Source organism: Vanessa cardui, chromosome 13 (genome assembly GCF_905220365.1).
Source record: "Vanessa cardui chromosome 13, ilVanCard2.1, whole genome shotgun sequence".
NCBI lineage: Eukaryota > Metazoa > Arthropoda > Insecta > Lepidoptera > Nymphalidae > Vanessa > Vanessa cardui.
Genome location: NC_061135.1, coordinates 4,696,586 through 4,718,899, shown reverse-complemented (window position 1 = coordinate 4,718,899; position 22,314 = coordinate 4,696,586). Strand labels below are relative to the sequence as shown.

Genomic DNA, 22,314 nt, shown 5'->3' with positions numbered 1-22,314 from the left:
TGTCTATTTGATTCGTCGCACACAAGCGGCTACCGCGAAGAGTGCCGCCGATAGCGCAAATAGGTAAACAAGTTTTAACGTGCACGGAAAGGATTTTCGTTTAAAAATTACCATAAAATCGCAGTAAGTATCATAAGTTTGTTTTAATGTATTCAGTACTATCCGTATTTCAATATTTTTAATAAAGTTTGATGTAATTAGACGTGCAAAGAAGCATATTTGTCTTGCTTTTTCAGGAACCGTATTTTTTAAATGTTGAGGTTATATTGAAAACTCCCGAGCGGGCAAAACGAAACCGGGCAAAAAGAATAGTATCCGTTTTGCCCTCCTTATTCATTGTTTGCTGATTATTACGGTATGTGTTAAAACATTGCATTAATAAATAATCATCTGTTGCAGATGGTGTATACGTATAAGCGTAAGACTGATCGGGCCAATTGGTCTCAAGAAAACTTAGCTAAAGCAATGGAAGAAGCTAAGAAAACGTCAAAATTACGAGCAAGTAAGATGTATGGTATTCCCTATGCAACCTTACACCGCCACATTGAGAGTGGTTCTTCAAAAAAGAAATTAGGCCGCTTTGAGTCTGTTTTTACGCCAGAGGAAGAAAAGGAGTTGTTGTTGTATGTCCAAAAAATGGACTCTCTGTTTTATGGCCTCACGCGAACCGAATTCCTGCAAATAGTTGGAGAATTTGCTAGAAAGAAAGGCAAAGCTCGTGTTTTTTCCGGAAACATAGCTGGGAAAGGATGGTTTAAAAACTTCAAACTACGCCATCCAACATTGACACTAAGATCGCCGGAGCCAACATCTATAGCTCGAGTCAAAGGATTCAACCGAGAAGCTGTTAATAGATTTTATCTATTGTTGGAAGAAGTTGTAGTAAAACATAATATTGAACCGGATATGATCTTTAATATGGACGAGACAGGAGTAAGGACGTCATCAACCAAACCACCTAAAGTATTATCAACCTATGGAAAAAAACAGGTTGGAATTATTTCAAGCAATGAAAAAGGAGTTTTGACAACCGTAGTGTGCTGCTGTAGTGCATCTGGAAGATTTATCCCGCCGTTTTTCATTTTTAAGAGAAAGAGACTCAATCCAAGGCTCTTAGACGGTGCTCCTCCTGGTGCGGAAGCTACGACCACAGACAGTGGATGAATTAATTCTCAGAAATTTTTAGACTGGTTACAAATATTTGTACAAAAAGTGCGTCCCACTACAGAACATAAAGCGCTGTTAATATTAGATAATCACCAATCACACAAGAGTTATGAAGCACTTGATTTTGCAACGAAAAACAATATCATATTTTTGTCAATTCCACCCCACACGTCACACAAACTACAACCATTGGACATTGCAGTCTACGGTCCAATAAAAAAATACTTTGAGATCGAAGTTAATACTTTCCAGAAACAACATCCAGGCAGAACTATCGATCAGTATGACATTGCGAAACTTTTTACGGGAGCGTATTTGAAAGGAGCTGTACCAGCAAATGCAATCAGTGGATTCCGTGCAAGCGGGATATATCCATTCAATAGTCAGATTATTGGGGATGAACATTTTGCGCCGTCTGAGGTTTATCAAGGAAATGCTGCGAACATCATATCAGAAACAAACATCACTAGCCCTAGAAGAGAAGATCAGCAAAATACTACAACAAGTGAGTCAATTACATCATTTTCAGCCAATCGCTGTGCATCACCGGACACAGTCTCCTCCCAAAGCCTTGACCCCAACACTTCTCACCCAGATATCACAAATACAGCGAATAATGAAAATTCACGGAACTTCCAAACACCAAGCACACCAGATTCGAATATTCTACAAGAAATCAGACCAATTCCTGTCGAAATAAAAAAAAGAAATATGTCGGGGAGAAAGCAACAAAAATCTGAAATTCTAACCAGTACACCAATAAAGATGGCACAAAAAGAAAAGCGTGATGCAATAATAGCGAAAAAAAAAGTTTCGTTCGACACCCCTGGTCCATCAAATGTTAAAATGAGGAAGGTACGTGCCAAGAAAGGCCCATCCAAAAATAAAGAAAATAAAGAACAAGCCTTCTTTTGCACTGTCTGCAAAGAACAGTACCAACATCCCCCAATCGAAGATTGGATACAGTGTGATGTTTGCCGAGAGTGGACCCATGAAGCTTGTTCTTCATATTCCGGCCGAGGATCATATTTCTGTGATGATTGTTTTGATTAGTTTTCATTATTTGTTCTGCCCGATCCATGTATTCATTTTGCCCGACCGGTGTATTCATTTTACCCGCCATGGGTGGGCAAAACGGATAATCACCCAAGTTTTAAAAAAATGTTTTTAAATTGAAGAAGATTTTAATTTTTGTTATTTTTTAGGTTTATTATGATTCTTTTGTTACCAAAGATTGTAATCAACAAAGTCAATTATAAGCATGATTATGATATATATTTTTTATTTATTTTTAAAATTAACATATCCTTCTTGCCCGTCCGTCCCCTAATTATAAACGCACGTTATTGTGTTTACGGACTCGTTTTAAAGCGCAAGGTTATTTTAAACAAATGATCAATTATGATTGAACAAAAAACTCAATCGTTAAAACGACTCCTTAAATCCTTAGAGCGTTTTGTCAATCCCACAGCATGTTATTACGATTAAAAATGTGATCATGCGTCAGGTGAACCTTGATGTTTCTTAATAGTGGTCAATTAGGGTTCTCTAAGAGCGCAATGAAAATTTCGCGGCATATTCAATTGACAGTTGTTTTTATGACTTTTTATTTGCGTTTGTGTTTTCCAATATGAGTGCCAGTTCAAATCCTAATAAACACTCGTGTATTTTTGTATGCTTCATGATTACATTACGTTGATTATCATTCAATGATCAACGTTTATTCGTGAAGGAAAACATCTGGAGTTAACTTATATCTCGGGTAAAAATCTGCCATGTATTCCCTATAACTTGCATTGTGTCAGAGTAGTGGAATAAACTTCAAATATTAGTCAAAAAGAGGTGTACACAGACTGCTATAGATCTATTCGGTCACAAAGGCTTAGTTATTTTTTATTGTATTGTTCAAACGTATATCACATTATCGTTTTCAGATTGTATACAATTCGATATAATATGTACTATGACATTTTATTGAGGTTGACCCCTAATTTGATGCGAAAAAGTTTAACGAATTAATATGAATTACGGAACCAATTTAAGCATTGAAGCAAGTCTATATAGTTTTAAAGTTGGACTTAGAACAACGAATTAGCGCGATCGTCCTATAATTATGTACGGCAAGAATATATTTCGTCTGTGTTCGTTCTCACGTTCGTTCCACTGTCATTGTGGACGTAGACTTACATTCTTAGTGTATGAAATCAGATTCCACGTTATAAATATTTTGTTAGACATAAGTAATTAAATATTTTAGGAATTTTTGGAAAAGTTGTATAAAAATACATAGAAAAATGTTAAATTGTAAATTTGCTTTGGAAGAATTTTAAGTTTATACGTACCAGTTACACGTGTATGGAAAAATAATTATGAAAAAAAAATGCAAATTTATTATATATAGAATTAATTATATATATTTAAATATAATTAGATTATCTTAATCAAAGATCTCTTGCAGTTATTATGAAATATTATTGCTTTTATGGAACATACCGAGAATATATATAAGCCTATGGAATTTATTGCCTCGTGTACATTTATGTACACAAACTTAAGTATTTTAAACTTTATTATAGTCTCTAAAATTGCCCACCAAATAATAATAATAACACATACCTATATGAATTCATTTGTTTAAACATTCAAAAAAAAAATGAAATTTTATAAAATGGTTTACACTAATTGCATTCCTCGGCTTTGTTTGCATTTTAGATAAAACAATTGTCCAGGGATGAAAACTTGTCTCACAAGTCACGTCTAACAAATTTCATCAAATTTAGTTTAGCTGTTTGGCCCCACGACCAAAGCATAACAGAGAGACAGCCAGAGTTACTGTCGCATTAATAATATAAGGTAGTCGAGCAACTAAGGTAATTGGTAGGTACTGTTAGAAATAAACGTGCCAGCTAACTTGGAAACTAAGATATATATGACCTTTGTACATCTACAATTTCTGGCTCAGTTACCCTTTAAAAAACAAAAATATGTATTGCTGACTGGCGGTTGAATATCTGATAAGGAGGAAATACCCACCTAGACCAACTTGCACAAAGCCCTACCGCCAAGTAAAGATAAAGATAAAGTTAGGTATAGATAAAGTGTTTCTTTTTACCTAACAACCTCGTACCAACCTACTACATCAGGATATACACTAAAGAAATTATCAATATGCATTATAATACTTCTTATGATGAAGATAAGCGTTGTGTATGATATTCTATTTATTATAAAGAAATTTGTTTCATCCATAGTACATCTTATGTATTCCTGTACTATTCATCCGAATGAGATGAAACATTTTACAATTGTTGTTGACATTTGCATGATTCGGCCATAGTAACGTGACTCGAGATGGCCCAGTGGTTAGAACTCGTGCATCTTAACCGATGATTCAAACCCAGACAAGCACCGCTGATTCATGTGCTTAATATGTGTTTATTCATCTCGTGCTCAGCGGTGAAGGAAAACATCGTGAGGAAACCTGCCTGCATCTAATTTCATAGAAATTCTCCCAAACGTGTATTCAACCAACCCGCATTAGAACACCATGGTGGAATATGTTTCAAAACCTTCTCCTCAATGGTAGAGAAGGCCTTGGTAGAGCAGTGGGAAATTTACAGGCTGTTGTTGTTGTTGCAAATAGCTCGTATATAGAGCATACAATTTATTAATTAATATTATAATCTAGGTATTTTAAATTAAAGGCATACCTATCGTTATGTAGGAATGATAACAATTCGGCGATACAATTCTAACAATAGTACGAACATCAAAACGTAGATCTAATTAAAAAAAAAACGAATTTCTAGAATTGTTATCAATAGTATTTTGTTTCATTGTAAAAAAGAGATAAGTTATTTTATTTTAAAACTCTTTAATGACATATATGTAAGATTGTATTACATATATTGCGTCTTATATATGAGTAACTAGTAGTTTAGTACTGGTTGCTAATAACTAGCACAAAGCAACTGTTGGTCAAAAGTATCTTCTGAGGTTCTGCTCTCAAGAAGATCTGCTGATTATGATGTTCCTATGGGTGAAATATGTATTTCTAGCAATGTAGAGTAGTTCTTATTTGTACTAAACACAAGTTAAGCTCATGTACATAAACAGCTCAGGTGCTTGCGTGGGTTCGAACCCGCAATCTTTGATTACGATTACCGTATCTTAGACACTGTAGCTCGGCTCTCTTGATCCAGATCTCATCATCCAGATGTTGAGCAAGGTGTTCTACTAATTATAAATAAGTTTTATTTTTTTAATTTAATTGTATAGCAATTGCTTGGGTACTGGGAAGCATATTTTTGGAACTGAAACTTTAAGACATTTTAAATAAAATTCGAAAATTGAATATATTTCAAATATTTATATTTATTCAGCGTTTTATTTATGTCAATGAGTTCATTGAACTATTTTAATAATAAAAATATTATCAGATCCAAGAGTTATCTGGATGTAATCCTTAGTAAACGACAGTGCTGTCTTGTTAGGCACATATATTACCTTTTTTAAATATTTTTAATGTATGTAATGTAATGTACACATTAAATATATTAAATTATTATTAAATAAATTAAATAATAATTAGATTGAAAATCAGTATTTTAATGATAATATTATATTCCTTATTTTGACTAGTTAAAAATGTTACAAATACTAAGGTTTTATTTTTGGATGTTTTGTTACTAAATAATGATAAATAAATTCTAACGATAAAAAAAGCAATTAAGTATATTATGGATAGGATAGGGTTGTTTGTAATCAAGAAAAATATTACCGACGTAAATTCAATTAACGCCGAAATAAGAGGAAGTATGACAGTCATTATTAATATTTCATGTAAACATAATTATTTTCTAATTAATCAGATTAGTTAAAATTTGTAGGCAATTTTAATTATGTCATAAAATGTTCAGTCGAGAATTCGACATGACATTTACGAGCGATCATATAATTTCTATTCAAATACGGAAGCATCTAGTTTCAATTTATAGTTTGGAATATCAATAAAGATTCAACTAATTATGGCTCATTAGTTTTGTTATAATTAAATTGAATGAATAAATTAAACTGAAATCTACTTATTATTAAATATTTGCAATTATACTCAGCCCTCTTGGTAATTTAAATTGTTTTGAAAAAAGGAGTTCATTAAAGAAGCGTGACCGCTGAGCAAGCAACAAAAAGTGTGTAGGCAGATGGTCGTTTCCACTTGACGTGCCCCTCGAGCGGGGCTCGTTACCGTCAACATTGTTATTAATAAGCCGTAACCAGATTACCTCTGTGATTCGGCACACTCACCGACCGTCGTAGAAATAAAAACAATCGTACTTTTCCTCAATGAGTTTATTGCGCCAGAACAATAATTGAAGCCGATCATTATAACGCTTACTTTCAACATCGATTACGAATACTCCACACGATACCACATCGTACGCCGCCGAGTACATTAATATTTATAACATTCGAGACTATTGCACTTCGCTTCACAAACGCCAACTTAATACCCAAGCGGTAATATCCCTATCAACTTACAGTTCGTGGGATCGATAATTACGATATATTTGTCTAAATATCACAAGAAAATACAAAACGAAATATGATAGAATTAACACAATTAAAATTATTAACAATTAAATATACAGAGTCTTTGCGCCACGGGCTTTAGAGAGTGAGGTATCACCAGGATGCGCGGGGGTTGTACGGGTTGCGTCATGACACCGGGACGTGGTGCTGGTAGAGCTGGTCCTGGCGCTCGCAGAGTGACGTCATCTTCTTGTAGGATTCGGAGGTCTCGCGAAAAAGCAGTTTAGCGTCTTCGCGAGGGCGCGCGTGCGCAGCGTCCAGCCTCCCCGGAGATATCACTGGTGGGGATGACGCCGATAAAGGGGACAGCGACTCTCGAGCTGAATGAGCTCCCGCTGGGGCGCCGTATAAACCTCCGGGTTGCGGGGTTCCACTGCCCATCAGAAACGGGCTCGGAAAAAATCCTCGATTGCCTAGCTGAGGAAAAAACCCGGCTTGCAATGCAGTTAAATTTCTACTATAAAACTTCATTGTTTCAGTCACATAAGTAGGTAGTTGAGAAGACTCCTCGCCACCATATCTTAGGCTTTCGAGCGTTGATGCGAGACCCTTAATATCAGCATATAATTTATTGAGTAGTTCTGCATTCACTTCAAACGCCGGCTTCTGTTCGTGGGTGGCAGGTGAACCTGTTGACAGCAGACGTCGGTGGAGATCTACATTTGAACTATGTCTGTCCCGACTCCTCCGTGAAGGAAACGCGGCGTCACAACCGTTTACGTCACATGGATGAAGCAATTTTAAATGATCGTTTCTGAAGTGCATGCGCAACGTGAAGTGGTTCTGAAATATTTTCCCGCAAGCAGTGCAACGATCGGGATTTTCATCATCGATAGGAATTTCGAGATCGTTAATATCCGGTCGTTCATCTGTCCTGTCGCTGCTCGCGGAGGGTGAACGTGCTCGCGCAAGTCGTTCTTCGATCGTGTGTAAGTCGCTCCCACTGTCACTCGGCGTGTAAAGATCGGAACGCAGTCTTAATCCTTCACGAACAACACTGGGCGCACTCGATTCGTCATCAGATTCACTTTCAGGCTTCACCCTTGTTACGGATTCCGAGTCCACAGTCGGTTCATCACTGTTCTGAAATGACTCCCATTTTTCTGGTTTTTGCTTTTTAAGAGATAATGGCTCCTCGTCTGCTCGACTAGAACTGGGGGTCGAAAGGTTTCTAAAAATATCACTATTGTACTCTTCGTCGGATACACTGTACTCATTGTTTTGTGAACACCTTGTAGGATTGCCACTTTTTCTTTTACGTTTATTAGGAACCAAGGATGATTTTTCATCAGCAACGGTGGGGTCTGCTCGAGTACCAGAATCAGATTGCATTGGTGAGGGCTTTTCGTCATTCTTCTTTTTGTTTACACTTAAGTCCTCTGGTTCATCGGTGTAATTCAATCTTTCTTCTTCATTAGATTCGATCTGTATTTTTGTTTTATCCTTGTCTTCATCATCAGAAATTTCTTCATTATTCTCACTGAAGCTGATCGACTCCTCGTCGTGTACATTGGGCTTGACAAGATCTAGTGCACGTCGAGGTTCATCGGGACTTGGGATTTTTCTATACATTTTTTCAATTTCACTGAAGTTACGGAGATCATCGAGAGGAACTCGAGGAGGTAGGTGAGGAGGTCCAGGTGCTGCAAGTGGAGGCTGAAGACGACTGGCGAATTCAGGCGGAAGTAGAGCAGGCGGTGGTAATGGCAAACGAGCTAATGCCGGCAGCAGTGGGAACGGCTGCGCAGACCTGCCATCGTGTGCCGAGATCTTGCGTCTCACGTGCGGGGAATGCAACTTAGGATTCGGATTAGCGCTGTGTCGATTCCGAGACCGCCGAGAGCTAAACATCATAGTGCACCCCTCCACTGTACACTTGTGCATCTCTCTCAAGTGCACCGCCGAAAAATGTATTTTTAGCGCGCCTTTATCGCAAAAAGTTTTTAAGCATACATTGCACTGCACTCTTTTCTTTCCCGTAGCGGGGTTGACGAACTGTACACCCAGGCCGAGGGGCCAAGGCGCAGGTGGTGGATCACGACGCTCCGGTGGATACTCGGGAGACCGTCGCTCTTCACATTTTTCTTCATCCCGTCCGCTAAAACTCGCGCCTAATTTTCTAAAGTCAAATTGAGGCGCGGGCTGGCTGACACGGGGCATCATAAAATAGTCCAAACCGGCGGGCAAGCCGGGTACCGCACCGAACTCTTTGCCCTCCATCACGTCACTGTCATAATATAGCGCGTAATACGAAGCGGGTGGCGCGCGACGCGGCCGCTTTGCGACTGAGGACGTGCGACACAGGTGACCGCGCGGGCGGCGCGCGACAAAGGCCGGCCGGGCGGGGAGACGTCGCGGGGCCGGTGTGTGGGGGTGCAAGGGGGCCAGGTGGGAGGAGCGAGCGCTGGGCGGAGCGGATCGATGCGCAGTGGGGACAAGCGACACTCGCTCTCGAAGCGACCACTGTAAACACGAGAGAAGTAAAGCATCACATGTCGTTACGTAACTACATACCGCACTCGGGTAAGTGCATACGGCTGCGTGTCTCGCGTGCATCGCGCAGTACGCTTCGTTATACACAGATACGCTTCGAATCGGGCCGATCCATGGAATTAAGTGGTTAGTTCTGCCGCAATGTACAGAGGTTTACATAGAGCTCGTTATTCTAATAAATTGCACGTACCGACGCCGATTTCGACGAAATCGAGTACAATGACACATTTACGAGATCCTCCGCAGATATCAATTCCACATTTATAAACGCATGAATATAAACATTTAAATGTATCAATTTAAACAAGTTCACTCCGAACACAATAACACTTAAGTAAGTTAAGGTCAATGGCTGTAAATTGATGCAGCAATATTACTCTCTACTTTTACTTCTAATAAATGGAATCAACTCAGTCTTGATATTAAAATGTACACTATCTAAATATCGCTACCCTTCATAAATATATTCCCGATAAAACTTGATCCAGTATTACATATACTTGACACTTCGATCACATTCGAATATAAGCGCTACCGAAATCATTACATACAGGTATCAATTAAAAAAATAATACAATGTATTATTTGTAATTCCAAAATATACTGAATCATTTAAAACCAGAATTGAACAAATGTAAAATATAACATTCCTTTGTAAATAAATAGAAAATTAACATTATTATACATAAATCAGCTTGATAAATTCGATAGCGGTTGCTAGGTAGTACCTTTACGAGAGAGCATAGTAAGTACCTATCGTCCCCACGGAAACGCTGCATAGGCTAATTTCGTCCAGTACCAGTGATGGCTATTCCTGTCCCCAAGTTTGTAAAGCATTAAATCTAAACTATTGCACGTAATGATATAACTGGCAATGTGTATATTTCTTGTGTTTCGAGCCTTCAATTTAAAAAGTATTTGTTATTTTGTATATATATCAAATGTTTTGACGTTTTTCTTAATTAACCTATGTAATAGTTAGTATTAAATTCCTATTATAAGTTTTACTTATAGTAAGAATAACATATAGAACTTTATTATTACCTCATGTTGTTTTTTATTTACACTTTTATTAAAATGATCTCATGAACAACGTTTAAATTTATATCAGACCCTTCACCCTTAACTGTTTATCTAAAAACTCTATAGAAACTAAAAATGATAAATATGATACTTTTAACGAACTAGTTAAAGTCTTTGAAAGGAGGAGCTGGTTCGTTTTTTGCCCAGAGGATCGGCATTGCGATTCAACGGAAAATGCTGCTAGCATTCTTGCCACCTTTCCACGCGATCAAGATTTATACAGTAACTAGTTTTAGTTCATATTTGTATATATTTAAGCATTGGATGTTATTAATTCTCATATTAGTAAATAATTTAAAGTCTGTAAATGAAAATGAAAATAAAAATGTAGGTAGGCACTCTATAAAGGTCCTAAGCCTATAGGTAACATAAAAGAAAACTTACTTTGTCAAATTATGTTATAAGTAAACAAAATAACAATAATACGTCTTTGTACGAACTGGAAGTAACCTAATACATTACAGGTTACTCTACATACCGAAAACATTATTTTTTTTATTCTGCGCAAACTATGTTAATCAAATCTGTTTTGTATACAAAAAATAATTAATACATAATTTCTCAATAAAAACGAACCTTAGGTATACGAAGGAGGTTTATCATCAACAAAAAGGTTTTACTGTTTATAACTAATTACAAAAATCTTGCACACGACGTGTAGATTATTATCTTGAACCAATTATGAATTATAAATAAGATATTCTTAACGTTTCTATGTTACCTTTATGTTTTATTTAATCTTGTAAAATGATCGAAAGTACTTGGAGGAAATAATTGGAATTTAGAATATTTTGCTATATGACATTTTGAATAACTCGCTTTGTTTTGTACACATATGGAGAACGAGTGTAAGGCACTGATAAAACTAAATTAATATCAAATATAATTTGTTATTCAATGAAATACGTAGTTAAATGAGGATAATATAAAGTTTTTATTTATACAATTTCTGGGTAATATGTTAAAAATAACACTCGATTGAAAATTTTATGATAAATCATTCACTCTGCACTTGTCACGAACTTAAAGTCATTAATTTTATTGCGTCGAGATTGAGGCATAATAAAAGGAAAAAACGTCATCCTACATCATCAGGCTCAAAGCACTTTTAATATAAATGTAGAGATGATACAAGTGGCGCCATCTCTTATCGTTTTAAAAAACTAACGAAGAACGAATCTACTACCGTTGTTTTAGTTTTTGCACGTTTATGTAAATCGTTTTTACAGAATAATGTACACGTTAAGAATGTATAAAACTTAAACATTAATGAAATTAAAATAACACAGTTAAATTAAAAAAATATATTCATTGAAAAATATAAAGTTAAAAAACTTGTGATATATTTCAAATAAGGTTTTTAATGTTACATGTTATGTATTATATTTGGATTTAACGACATTATTTACATAATTATAGCGTTATAACTACCTACCTAAATATTTAAATTTTTTAGAATAAAATACAGTGGGTACTTTTCTGAATAACTTGTGGTCTAACAGTTTATTAAATAAAACAAAGAAATACCATCCTAATATGAAATTAATTATAATCAATTGAACAAAACTACTTATATATTATTTACCTATGTAATCACAAATTTCATTTCATCAAAAAGTCATACTTATAATAAACTCAACTCAGTAATATATGTACATATACATGTAGTATCTATATATTATACGTTTATATGTCGAGAAGCCACCGAGATGGCTCAGTGGTTAGAACGCGGAGACTTTAACCGATAATACAGGTTCAATTCGGGATTTGATCTTCACCTAGCTTTTGGACTTTTCTTACAATCTTTGTTTAACTATATGACGTCAGTATTGGTTAACCAAATCTATGTATTTCTAGATTCCCTTTGATATCAAAATGATTAAAATACTCAAATGGAAGAACCTCAGCATTGCTAAATTTGACCCGTTCATTTTATTTGAATTAATGTGCGATAAATTAACTTGGTGGTAGGGCTATGTGCGAACCCGCCTGAGTAGGTACCACCCACTTGATGAGTGGGTGGTACCTACTCAGGCGGGTTATTCTACCGCTAAACAACAGTATGTATATTATAAATATGAAAGTAACTCTGTCTGTTTGTCTGTTGCTCTTTCACGACCAAACCAATGAACCAAAAATTCGATGAAATTTGTTGTGAAGTATCACTACTTGGTGGTAGGGCTTTGTGCAAGCCCGTCTGGGTGGGTACCACCCATTTATCAGTTATTCTACCGCCAAATAACAGTACTCAGTATTTTTGTGTTCCGATTTGAAGGGTGAGTGAGCCAGTGTAACTTCAGGCACAAGGGACATAGCATCTTAGTTCCCAAGGTTAGTGGCGCATTGACGATGTAAGTAATAGTTAAAATATCTTACAGCGTCATTGTCTATGGGTGATGGTGATCACTTACCATCAGGTGGCCCATATGCTCGTCCGTCAACCTATTCCACCAAAAAGAGTTTCTACAACATAGTTAGATAATTATTTCAAAATAATAATGGGAACGAATGTTTGAATCACCCCAGATAATCAAACATACTGAGTGTCGGTTAATGTATATTTAAAGATATAATGTTCACAGAGTTAGTGTACGGATTTTAAATCAACTTCGAGTGCATTTTTACGACAAACGAAAGCAAACTTTTAAAAAGCTATTTAAAGTAACCACTACACAGGGTACCGCGGTTTTACATCGATTATTTTCTTATGGTCACTTTTACTGCCGACTTTTCGTTTCATTGAAGACACAATAGATTTACTTTTCTCTCCGGTTAACCATTTACCTCTGCATTACGTGGTATTAAATATAAATAGCCGGTCGAGAGTTTTAAATGCCTCGTATCTACACAAGAATTACATATGCTAATTTTCGGAGAGCAGGGAGATTGATGTAACGGACTACGTTGACTACAAATTATAAAAGTCAATATAAAAATTGTAATACTAAGACATATTTTAATATGTAACAATAATTTTTACTGTTTTTACTTTTAACTAAATTATTTAATGTTGAAAGCTTATTTATAATTAGAGCCAAATAATGTTTTATATTGTTTAATCACATTCAATGCTTAAATATATACAAATATGAACTAAAACTAGTTAGTGTATAAATCTTGACCGCGTGGCAAGAATGCTTTCAAACATTAGTATCATATAAATTTATATTTCATTTCTAATCTGGTTTAAACCTAAGTTACCTATAGTATAAATAAACACAATAAAACGAAAAACTGATTTTCTTTTTAATACTTATAAAAGCCTTAAAACTATAATGCCTACTCACATATTTAGATTACATTAATTATTGCCAAGATAATCAGAAAATAGCTAATTTACACCTGGAATAATCACACTTTCTTCTTACACAAATCTATTAGTATTTAATAATCTATACATTATAGCATATATAGTAAATTGAAGTTTATCAATTTCCAAGCAGGTTGCTTCAATTAGACCTAAATGAAAGCTTCAAGAGAATCTGTTAGTTTAAATAGAGAATCAGCGCGTTTTTTTCAACACGCCGATCTCAAACCGTCCATGTATCAACTGCAACGAATAGATCAGACGCTATTTTCCTTCGCCTATAAACTAGCCGGCCAACGATCCACTGTTTGATGTCGTATCGCACCTTATAAACGTTCCTGATTATTTTCGATTCTGGAAACAGTTACAATTACTCGACTATCGCTGGTTCGGTCGGTGTAAACATCTCTCTTTTAGTGTGTGGTGCAAGTTGAATTAAAACCAATTAGTGTTATATAAATATAAATTAATATTGATAGAAAAAAAGTACAATACAAGTACAATACAGTAAAAGTGAGTCGAGATGAAGGGGGAGTAACCGATGATTGCGGGTTTAAACCCAGGCAAGCACCGCTGTTTCATGTGCTTAATTTGTCTTTATAATTCATCTCGTGCTCAGCGGTGAAGGAAAACATCGTGAGGAAACCTACATGTGAAAAATTTCATAGAAATTCTGCAACATGTGCATTCCACCAACCCGCATTGGAACAGCGTGGTGGAATATGTTCCAAACCTTCTCCTCAAAGGGAGAGGAGGCCTTTAGCCCAGCAGTGGGAATTTACAGGCTGTTGTTGTTGTTGTAGAAAAAAGTACGTTTTTATATTCGTTCTTCAAAAAATCCCCTAAAACTGTATAATTAAGATACATTTTTACTTCGACTTTAATCATTGGCTTAGTATTTAAAATTTTCAGCCTCATTAATTCAACTAACCAGCAGACATCTGAATCAAAATTTACGATTAAACTTATTTAGTAGCTATCTAGTGTCTAGACATTGTGAGTGTTTATAAATGAATCCAAATTTACGATAAAATTTAGAAGCAATCTGTATTTAGAATTGTTAGTTTGAAGATACCGTATGTGATTTGCTGTCATATCAAATTATGAGATTAACCCCACTTACCCTGTTACTAACAAGCCTATAATATCTTAAACGTATGTATATATCCTTGACACTAGAAAATCATGAGAGCTGCTGTATAGTGGGGTATATATATATTAAGCCGAATTATATGTTAATCCTCTATACGTAAAATCGCTAAATAAGCCGAAATTACCCAGTGGTTAGAACGCGTGCATTTTAACTGATAATAGCGGGGTTCAAACCCAATCAAGCAAGCACCGCTGAATATTCATGTGCTTAATTTGTGTTTATAACTCATCTCTTGCTCAGCGGTAAAGGAAAACATCGTGAGACAACTAATTTCATAGAAATCCTGCCACATGTGTATGCCACACTAACCCGCAGTGGAACATCATTCTCCTCAAAGGGAGCGTTAACCAAGCAGAGGGAAATTTACAGGCTGTTGTTGTTGTTGTTTTTGTTATAAAATCGCTTGTCGCTAATAACACGCGCAGAGTAACAGTCACCCATATTATACTGTCCGTATCGCGGCACGAAGCGTAAACACGCGCTCTTTTTGTCCTAAGTGATCCGGCTCTGGTCATCGTTGGTTTTTATATCGGATTGAGGGTACTTCACACTTGATTTTAGCAATATGACTTTTTTTAACTTTAAAAATCATGATATAATATAAATGCAAAGACTTTATAAGGACATTTAAAAGACTTAAATAAATTGAAATAGGAAATAGTAACAATATGACAAAATAAATACAATAGTAAATTTCGACTAAATAACAAGGCACTAAGAATTCTAACAGTATTTTTCAGATGAATTGATATCCCGATTCTCTTAGCACAGATTAAACCAGCTCTATCAATAAGGCAAAGATGTACGTTAATACATATACTATATAAATTATTATATTTTAGAAATATTTTTGTATTATACCTCCAAGGTTCAAGTCTTTCGATTCCAAGAGCGTACATTAGTTTTAATTGCACATTATTTAATTATTATATTGATTATCAAATTTTATATCATAAATATTACGGAATGAATACTCTAACAGTTATAATTAAACAATCTGCTATTTGTATCTTTATCAAACACGTTAGTCTGCAATATTAAAACAATATTTTTTCCAAAACTATAAAGTATTAACGTTTTATAAAACAATACAGAAATGGCACGTAACAGAAACTAAAGATTTCGTATTCGAAACCAGACAAGCATGGAGTTTTCATGTGCTTAATTTGCGTTTATATCTCTTGCGGTGGATGAAATTCTACCACATAGGTATCCACTATCCCAAATTAGCTAGATGAGACCTCTGACCACTTAAGAGACTTAACGATAAATGCGTTTCAATTTTTCGAAGTAAATCAAGTCTGCGAGTGAAATCAATTTAAACTTCATTCATACTGCAAGCTCCCTAACTGTTCGTCCGAAATATTTATTTTGAAGAGCGGCCGCATATTTGTTTGGATTAAAAATATTTCTGGCCCCACTTGCGCACGACACACAGACATCCAGTAGCAAGTATCGCTGTGAATAGATACGGGACGGTACGCAAACAACTTGCCTTGTTGGTTTCACTTATGCGCGGATTCGGGCTCGCTCGCCTAATATCTTTGGCGGTCTGGTCAATGTACCTTCTATATTTTAAATATTTAAATTTCTATATTTTACACTTATTATTAATCTAACATATAAAAACAACAAAAAACTTTATTGCCACGCATTACAGTACACAGTACTGACATTTTAATTTTCAATTATAACATTTTGTGACAAAAAGAGGAGCTGAGTCGAAAAATTTGTGATGATTTATAGCTAGTACCTTTGCCTCGGTAAAAATTAAATAAAAATTAAAAAATAAAAACAGATCGTTGTTTATTTTCATACTAAAATGATTATACTTTTAATTTAAGGCGCTCGCATATGTAAGTAATGAATGATATTAAACTTTATCACATTTTTAATTGCTTAATTAAGTGATTAGTAGATATGAGCCCGTGTTCAAAATAACATCACCTTAATAACCGGAAACTTAACAAAACAAAGATTAGTTTTTTTTTAAATGTATGAAATTCCTTATTCTTAAAACAGTACGATAATAGATTAAAATAATACAGTATGGTTATTACAATTTTTCAAAACGGCATTAAGAACGCTGTCGTATGGAAAGATTGAGAGATTCCTTAGATTAAGATGAACGAATAATAAAACAAAAAATATACACTGTATTTATTTCTGATATACATACATATAGGTATAACCTACTCGCCTAGACTTCGCACTAGTAGAAAAAGGCGGTTTTTTTGGGCCGGTGTCATTAGTACACACGAGCATATGGGCCACCTGATGGTAAGTAGTCACCACCGCCCATAGAAAATGGCGCTGTAGAAACATTAACCATTCCTTTTCATCACCAATGCGCCACCAACCTTGGGAACTAAGATGTCCCTCGTGACTACACAGTTACACTGGCTCACTCGCCCTTTAACCCGGAACACAACAATACTGAGTACTTTTGTTTAGCGGTAGAATATCTGATGAGTGGGTGGTACCTACCCAGACGGGCTTGCACAAAGCCCTACCACCAAGAAAAGCACTGCATACACACAGTTCAGTCTCAATCAGATGAAAAGTTTAAGAAAAAATAGAAAACAAATATACAATAAATCAAATTTATTTGCCAAAAAGAAAAACAATGCGAATATCCAATACAAATACACAGTTCTATATCAAAAACACAAACTTACATATTCATTAGAAGGTACATAAATATTTAAATTCATAAGCCGCCTTGTAACTCGTTACTCGAGTTTAATCGAAATAAATACAAAATAAATCGATTTATCCTTCACACAAATGTGTATCGACCTTGTTCGTTAATAACACCTACATGCACTAAATCACTAACTGCTACATATACTTAAATACATTTCAAATAAACAAATCATAATTAAAACTTCTATTAGGGTAAAGTAAAGTAAAGTAAATTTCCCACTGCTGGGATAAGGCCTCCTCTTCCATTAAGGAGAGGGCTTGGAACATATTTCACCACGCTGTTCCAATGCGGGTTGGTAGAACGCACATGTGGCAGAATTTCGATGAAATTAGACACATGCAGGTTTCCTCACAATGTTTTCCTTCGCCGCCGAGCACGAGAAGAATTATAAACACAAATTAAGCACATATATATAGTGGTGCTTGCCTGAGTTTGAACCCGCATTCATCGGTTAAGATACACGCGTTCTAACCACTGGGTCATCTCAGCTATTAGGGTATTACGTATTAATTAAAGACATTCACAATGTACCTGACGAATGTAATGTAATGTGGTCCTGACAAATTTGGCTACAACTGGGTTGATTATATAAACAGCTGGGCTCATAGACTGGTGATGACTGGGTTATTTATGATTATAAACAGCTGAGCTCGTATTACACTATCAGCTTTCCATAAAGAACTGAATTGACTTGGCTTTTTGCTCTGAATTTAGTCTGACACTTTTCGCGAAACCGACATTATGTTAGGTCTTTGTGCAAGCATGTGTGCATACTTAGTACTCTTGTACTCCGGTTTAAAGACTGAGTAAGCCAGTGTAAACAAGCACAAGAGACACAACATCTCAATTGCCAAGGATAATGGCAAATTCTATAATGACCACTTACCATCTCCACTTCCATTTGACCATTGACATATAGTTAGTTGGAGAGAGAGGAGGAAAGGTTTCCATAAGGAACATTTTCAGCCACGAGTAAGTAACATTATATGTGATAAATATTAAAGTAACATACAAAGAAAAATAACCTTAACCTCAAGTAATTAACTCACGCATATTAATGTTAATTAATTCGTTCTAATTACATTTCATGCAGCGAGTCCGATTATTTACACAATTATTATTCAAATTGAAACTTTAATTCGAACTAGCCTTCGAGTAACTTTGACGATACAATCTCACCGCTACTGAAATTATATTAAAAAAAATATATAACATTCACAATTCTGTCGCAAATATACATTTTTTTAGTTATAATTGAGTTACTTTATATACTTAAATTACTATTAAGGTAGGTAATAATTACATTTTCTTTAAATCTCAACAAAAAAAATCAAAATTACTTTATACTTATTTGGATATAATCTGAGAAAACCTGTACAATTTCCTAACAAAATTAGTAGCAGAATTTTATTTTATTAAAATTGATTCAGTAACACGTGAACCAATACTAGATAATTTAAAAAATATCATTAACATCTATATTTGAATGTTTAAAATAAGACAAATTTAGTTTTTTATATAAATAGAATATAAATTTTCACCGTATTATAAAGACACATATTGCCATTAATATATTGGCAATTGTCAAAAATTAGTTTGGGGTAACATCTTAAATTTATACGTAAGAAATTGGGTAGCGAGTCTCTTTGTACAAACATCTGAACATCACTTGTTATACGTAATTAATTGCAGTGAGCAAATAGATTATTTAGTTAGTAGGTCATTGAAAATCATCATGAAATGCTTTATAATAGCATGACTCAAATAAACCGTCGGTAATAAACAATTGATAAGTTATCAGTGACCGTTTCAAGAGGATGCGTCGATCACGCGATACATAACATCTGCAAATCGTCTAATTACACAATGTAAATGGAAATCGCATCCTCAGACCTCCAAATTTAATGACAGGACATATATTAACCAATTTACGTATATAACTCTCGTTTATGTAATAACACGAATTTAAACCTTATATTTATAACGATAGAGATTATTATAATTAAAAAGATTAGAACGAGTGTCAAGATATGGTTGTAAGTATTAAATTTATTAAGTAATTCGTGATACCGGCGCAAGAGTCGAACCGTGTAACGCCCCTGCGGATGCAACAAGTAAAAGCAATGATACATCGTGATTTTCGTCGCGTTTTTGCTTTATTCCACTTACACTATTTTTAATAATTAACGTTTTTTTTTTCGTTTTTTTATTTAAAATATTGAGCATGCACTTGTACTGGTTTAAGGTCTTAATATTAATTTTTTTTATGTATATATAGTATTTGACTAAAATAGCTTTGTATTTTAAATGTTGAAAAAGAGTAACTACCAAATTTCTTGCCAGTTATTCTCGGTAGAATCAATATTCAGGTTTTCAAAATGAACATTAAAAAGTGTTTGTAAAAGCTTTCTTGTATAAGGTATATTTATAATAAATAATATAACCCTAAAATTAAATTAGTATATCAAAAGGCTTGTGAAAGTTTTGTTAATAATTGTTAATTTAATACTTTTACTTATGAGGTGTTAAATATTCACTCGTAGAATATATTTGAGCTCTAAAAGAATTAGTGTAAAATATACATAATAAGAATTGTTAAAATTTTCCGATCGATATTTACTATTTTCATTTCGACTCGAAGTTACCCATATCCAAGTTACAGACAGGAGATAAAACATCTTCGACATTTGACAGCACATTTTTCACTTAAAGGATATCTTACATTTACAAAAACTAAAGTCTATAGGCACGCGTAAACAAACTGTATGTATGTACGTACAACCAGTTTGACAGTATTTTCATTTTACAATTAATGGTCAATAAAATCTTTGAAACAGCTTGATTGTTAAATAGTACCCTAAAAGTTCATCAAATACAACTTAACTGTATTATTATCGATACTAAGGGAAAAACGATTACAAAGCGTACAAAGTTTAATTAAAATAAACGGAAAAAATGTATATACTCAAATGAAATGTACGTAATTAAGGTATCCGATGTAACATTTCAAATACTTATTAATAGTTATATGAAAATGAAAACATTAAAATAATTGCCTAAATCCTGAACAATTATATATATGAATATATGTGTCCTACATAAGTGGAATAAATCATATCGCGAGGACGTATGTGTACACGGGAAGTGAATCAGGCGCGGCCCGCTTGCTCGGCGAAGCATGCAGCTTGCGCAATACGAACTGAGCACGCGATCTGCGTTACATCCACTGACCAATTATACACTTAATAAATGGGTCTCTAGATAATTGTTTCACGTCTGCACTGAAAAAAATATAATAGATTGATAGACTGAATTTACAGTATCCATATCATGAATCTGTATTGGTTATTATTGCAACGAAGTTCTTTAAACTGGAAGAAATCTTCACGAAGAGTAATGCTCTCACCAAGTAACCTTGCCCTCTCTTTCTTTTTCTCTCTGTCTCTTTCTATTATCTACGGTTTTATGTGTGATTATTTAAACTTTTCTTTATTTTTTTGAATAAAACTTATTAATTTATTTAATTGTATCGATTATTTAATATATAATGTAATACAGCAAAACTAACTCAGTTCCTACTATATCTCCCACAGATAATATTAATCAAGTAAAATAAAAAATATTGTTTCTGCAACTGAACTTTAAAAAGCAAACTCGAAATTAAGCAATAATAATAGAAAAAATCTAGAGAGAAGAAATCCTAATAAATATTAACTTTATTCAAATAGACTCTTACAAACAATGCTAAATAGTTTTGCAAGATCAATTAAAAGTGAAGATAACACCGGTTCGGAATGTAGACTCTACCGGAAATAACCGACAAGAAGCTCAGTTATTTCTTAATTTAACTAATTACATTTTTTTTAACTGATCAGCAATAGGCAGAATAGACAATTTTGATACTTGAAATTTTAAACACAGATATAGTTTTCTTAATAATGTTAGTTTATTTCAACATTCAACAATCGAATTGAATGATGATTTTTAAGTACATTCCCACAAACATTCACTCATTATCATTATTATAGTACTTCGATTGTCACATATTTGTGATAACTATTGTGTAGGTATAATAAGGATTAAGTTACTACCTTCGTAATCAACGTGCCGCTGTCGTTATACTGGCTCACTCACCCTTCAAACTGCAATACAGCAATATCAAGTATTACTGCTTCGCGGTAGAATATATGATGGGTAGGTTATACCTATCCCGGCACACCTTTTTTCGTTCTGGTTATTGTGATATATATAAATTTCACTTACTTTTCTGAAGATGTAAAAGGTCTGTAAATACTACCCCGTGTGTTGAAATACCTTGATTACACCTCTGACAGGTGGTGGACTTGGAGGAGGCCTTCACTTGAGAGGGGTCCATGCGAACACAACTTTTTCCAAGAAGAAACAGCTTACCTATGAATTCAAAATTATATATTTAAAAATTTCAATATTTGTTTCTACCTAAATATTCATAACTTTATTTTTATATAACTTTAAAAAAACTATAACGTAATATGTACATTTATGCATATAATAAAAGGCTTTTTTATTTTTTATTTTATTTATAATTTATACACGTCTGACAGACAAAAACATCGGTCCAAAGATTCGTATCATCTATACATTTGCATACATGTGTCACATCTATTACTTATGATATTTTAACATATTTTGTTGTTATCTAGAAACTATACGTGGCTATACACGTTGATGTAACGCGTCACGAATTCTAAAATTATTTATAAAATTTAAAATATAATTTAATTAAGAAAACTTAAACAAACAAAACAATGACGGTTTACAATGAGATGACAGCGT

General features: G+C 34.3%; 1 protein-coding gene across 1 annotated transcript; it reads right to left on the bottom strand.

Moving 5' to 3' along the window:
• Positions 1–6,498: 6,498 nt before the first annotated feature.
• On the bottom strand, positions 6,499–17,771 carry LOC124534750 (zinc finger protein basonuclin-2). Its single transcript, XM_047110756.1, has 2 exons — positions 17,471–17,771; positions 6,499–9,219 (listed from the first exon to the last, which is right to left on the bottom strand). Exons 1-2 carry the CDS (start codon positions 17,504–17,506, stop codon positions 6,883–6,885), a joined length of 2,373 nt encoding a protein of 790 aa, XP_046966712.1. The 5' UTR covers positions 17,507–17,771; the 3' UTR covers positions 6,499–6,882.
• Positions 17,772–22,314: the final 4,543 nt, after the last annotated feature.

Excerpts from the sequence above, each read along its gene's own strand:
- LOC124534750 (XM_047110756.1), bottom strand. The coding sequence starts at position 17,506 with ATGAATTTAAATATTTATGTACCTTCTAATGAATAT. Across the intron at positions 9,220-17,470 it reads ATGTACCTTCTAATGAATAT|TGGTCGCTTCGAGAGCGAGT; the intron begins GTAAGTTTGTGT and ends TCGTGTTTACAG.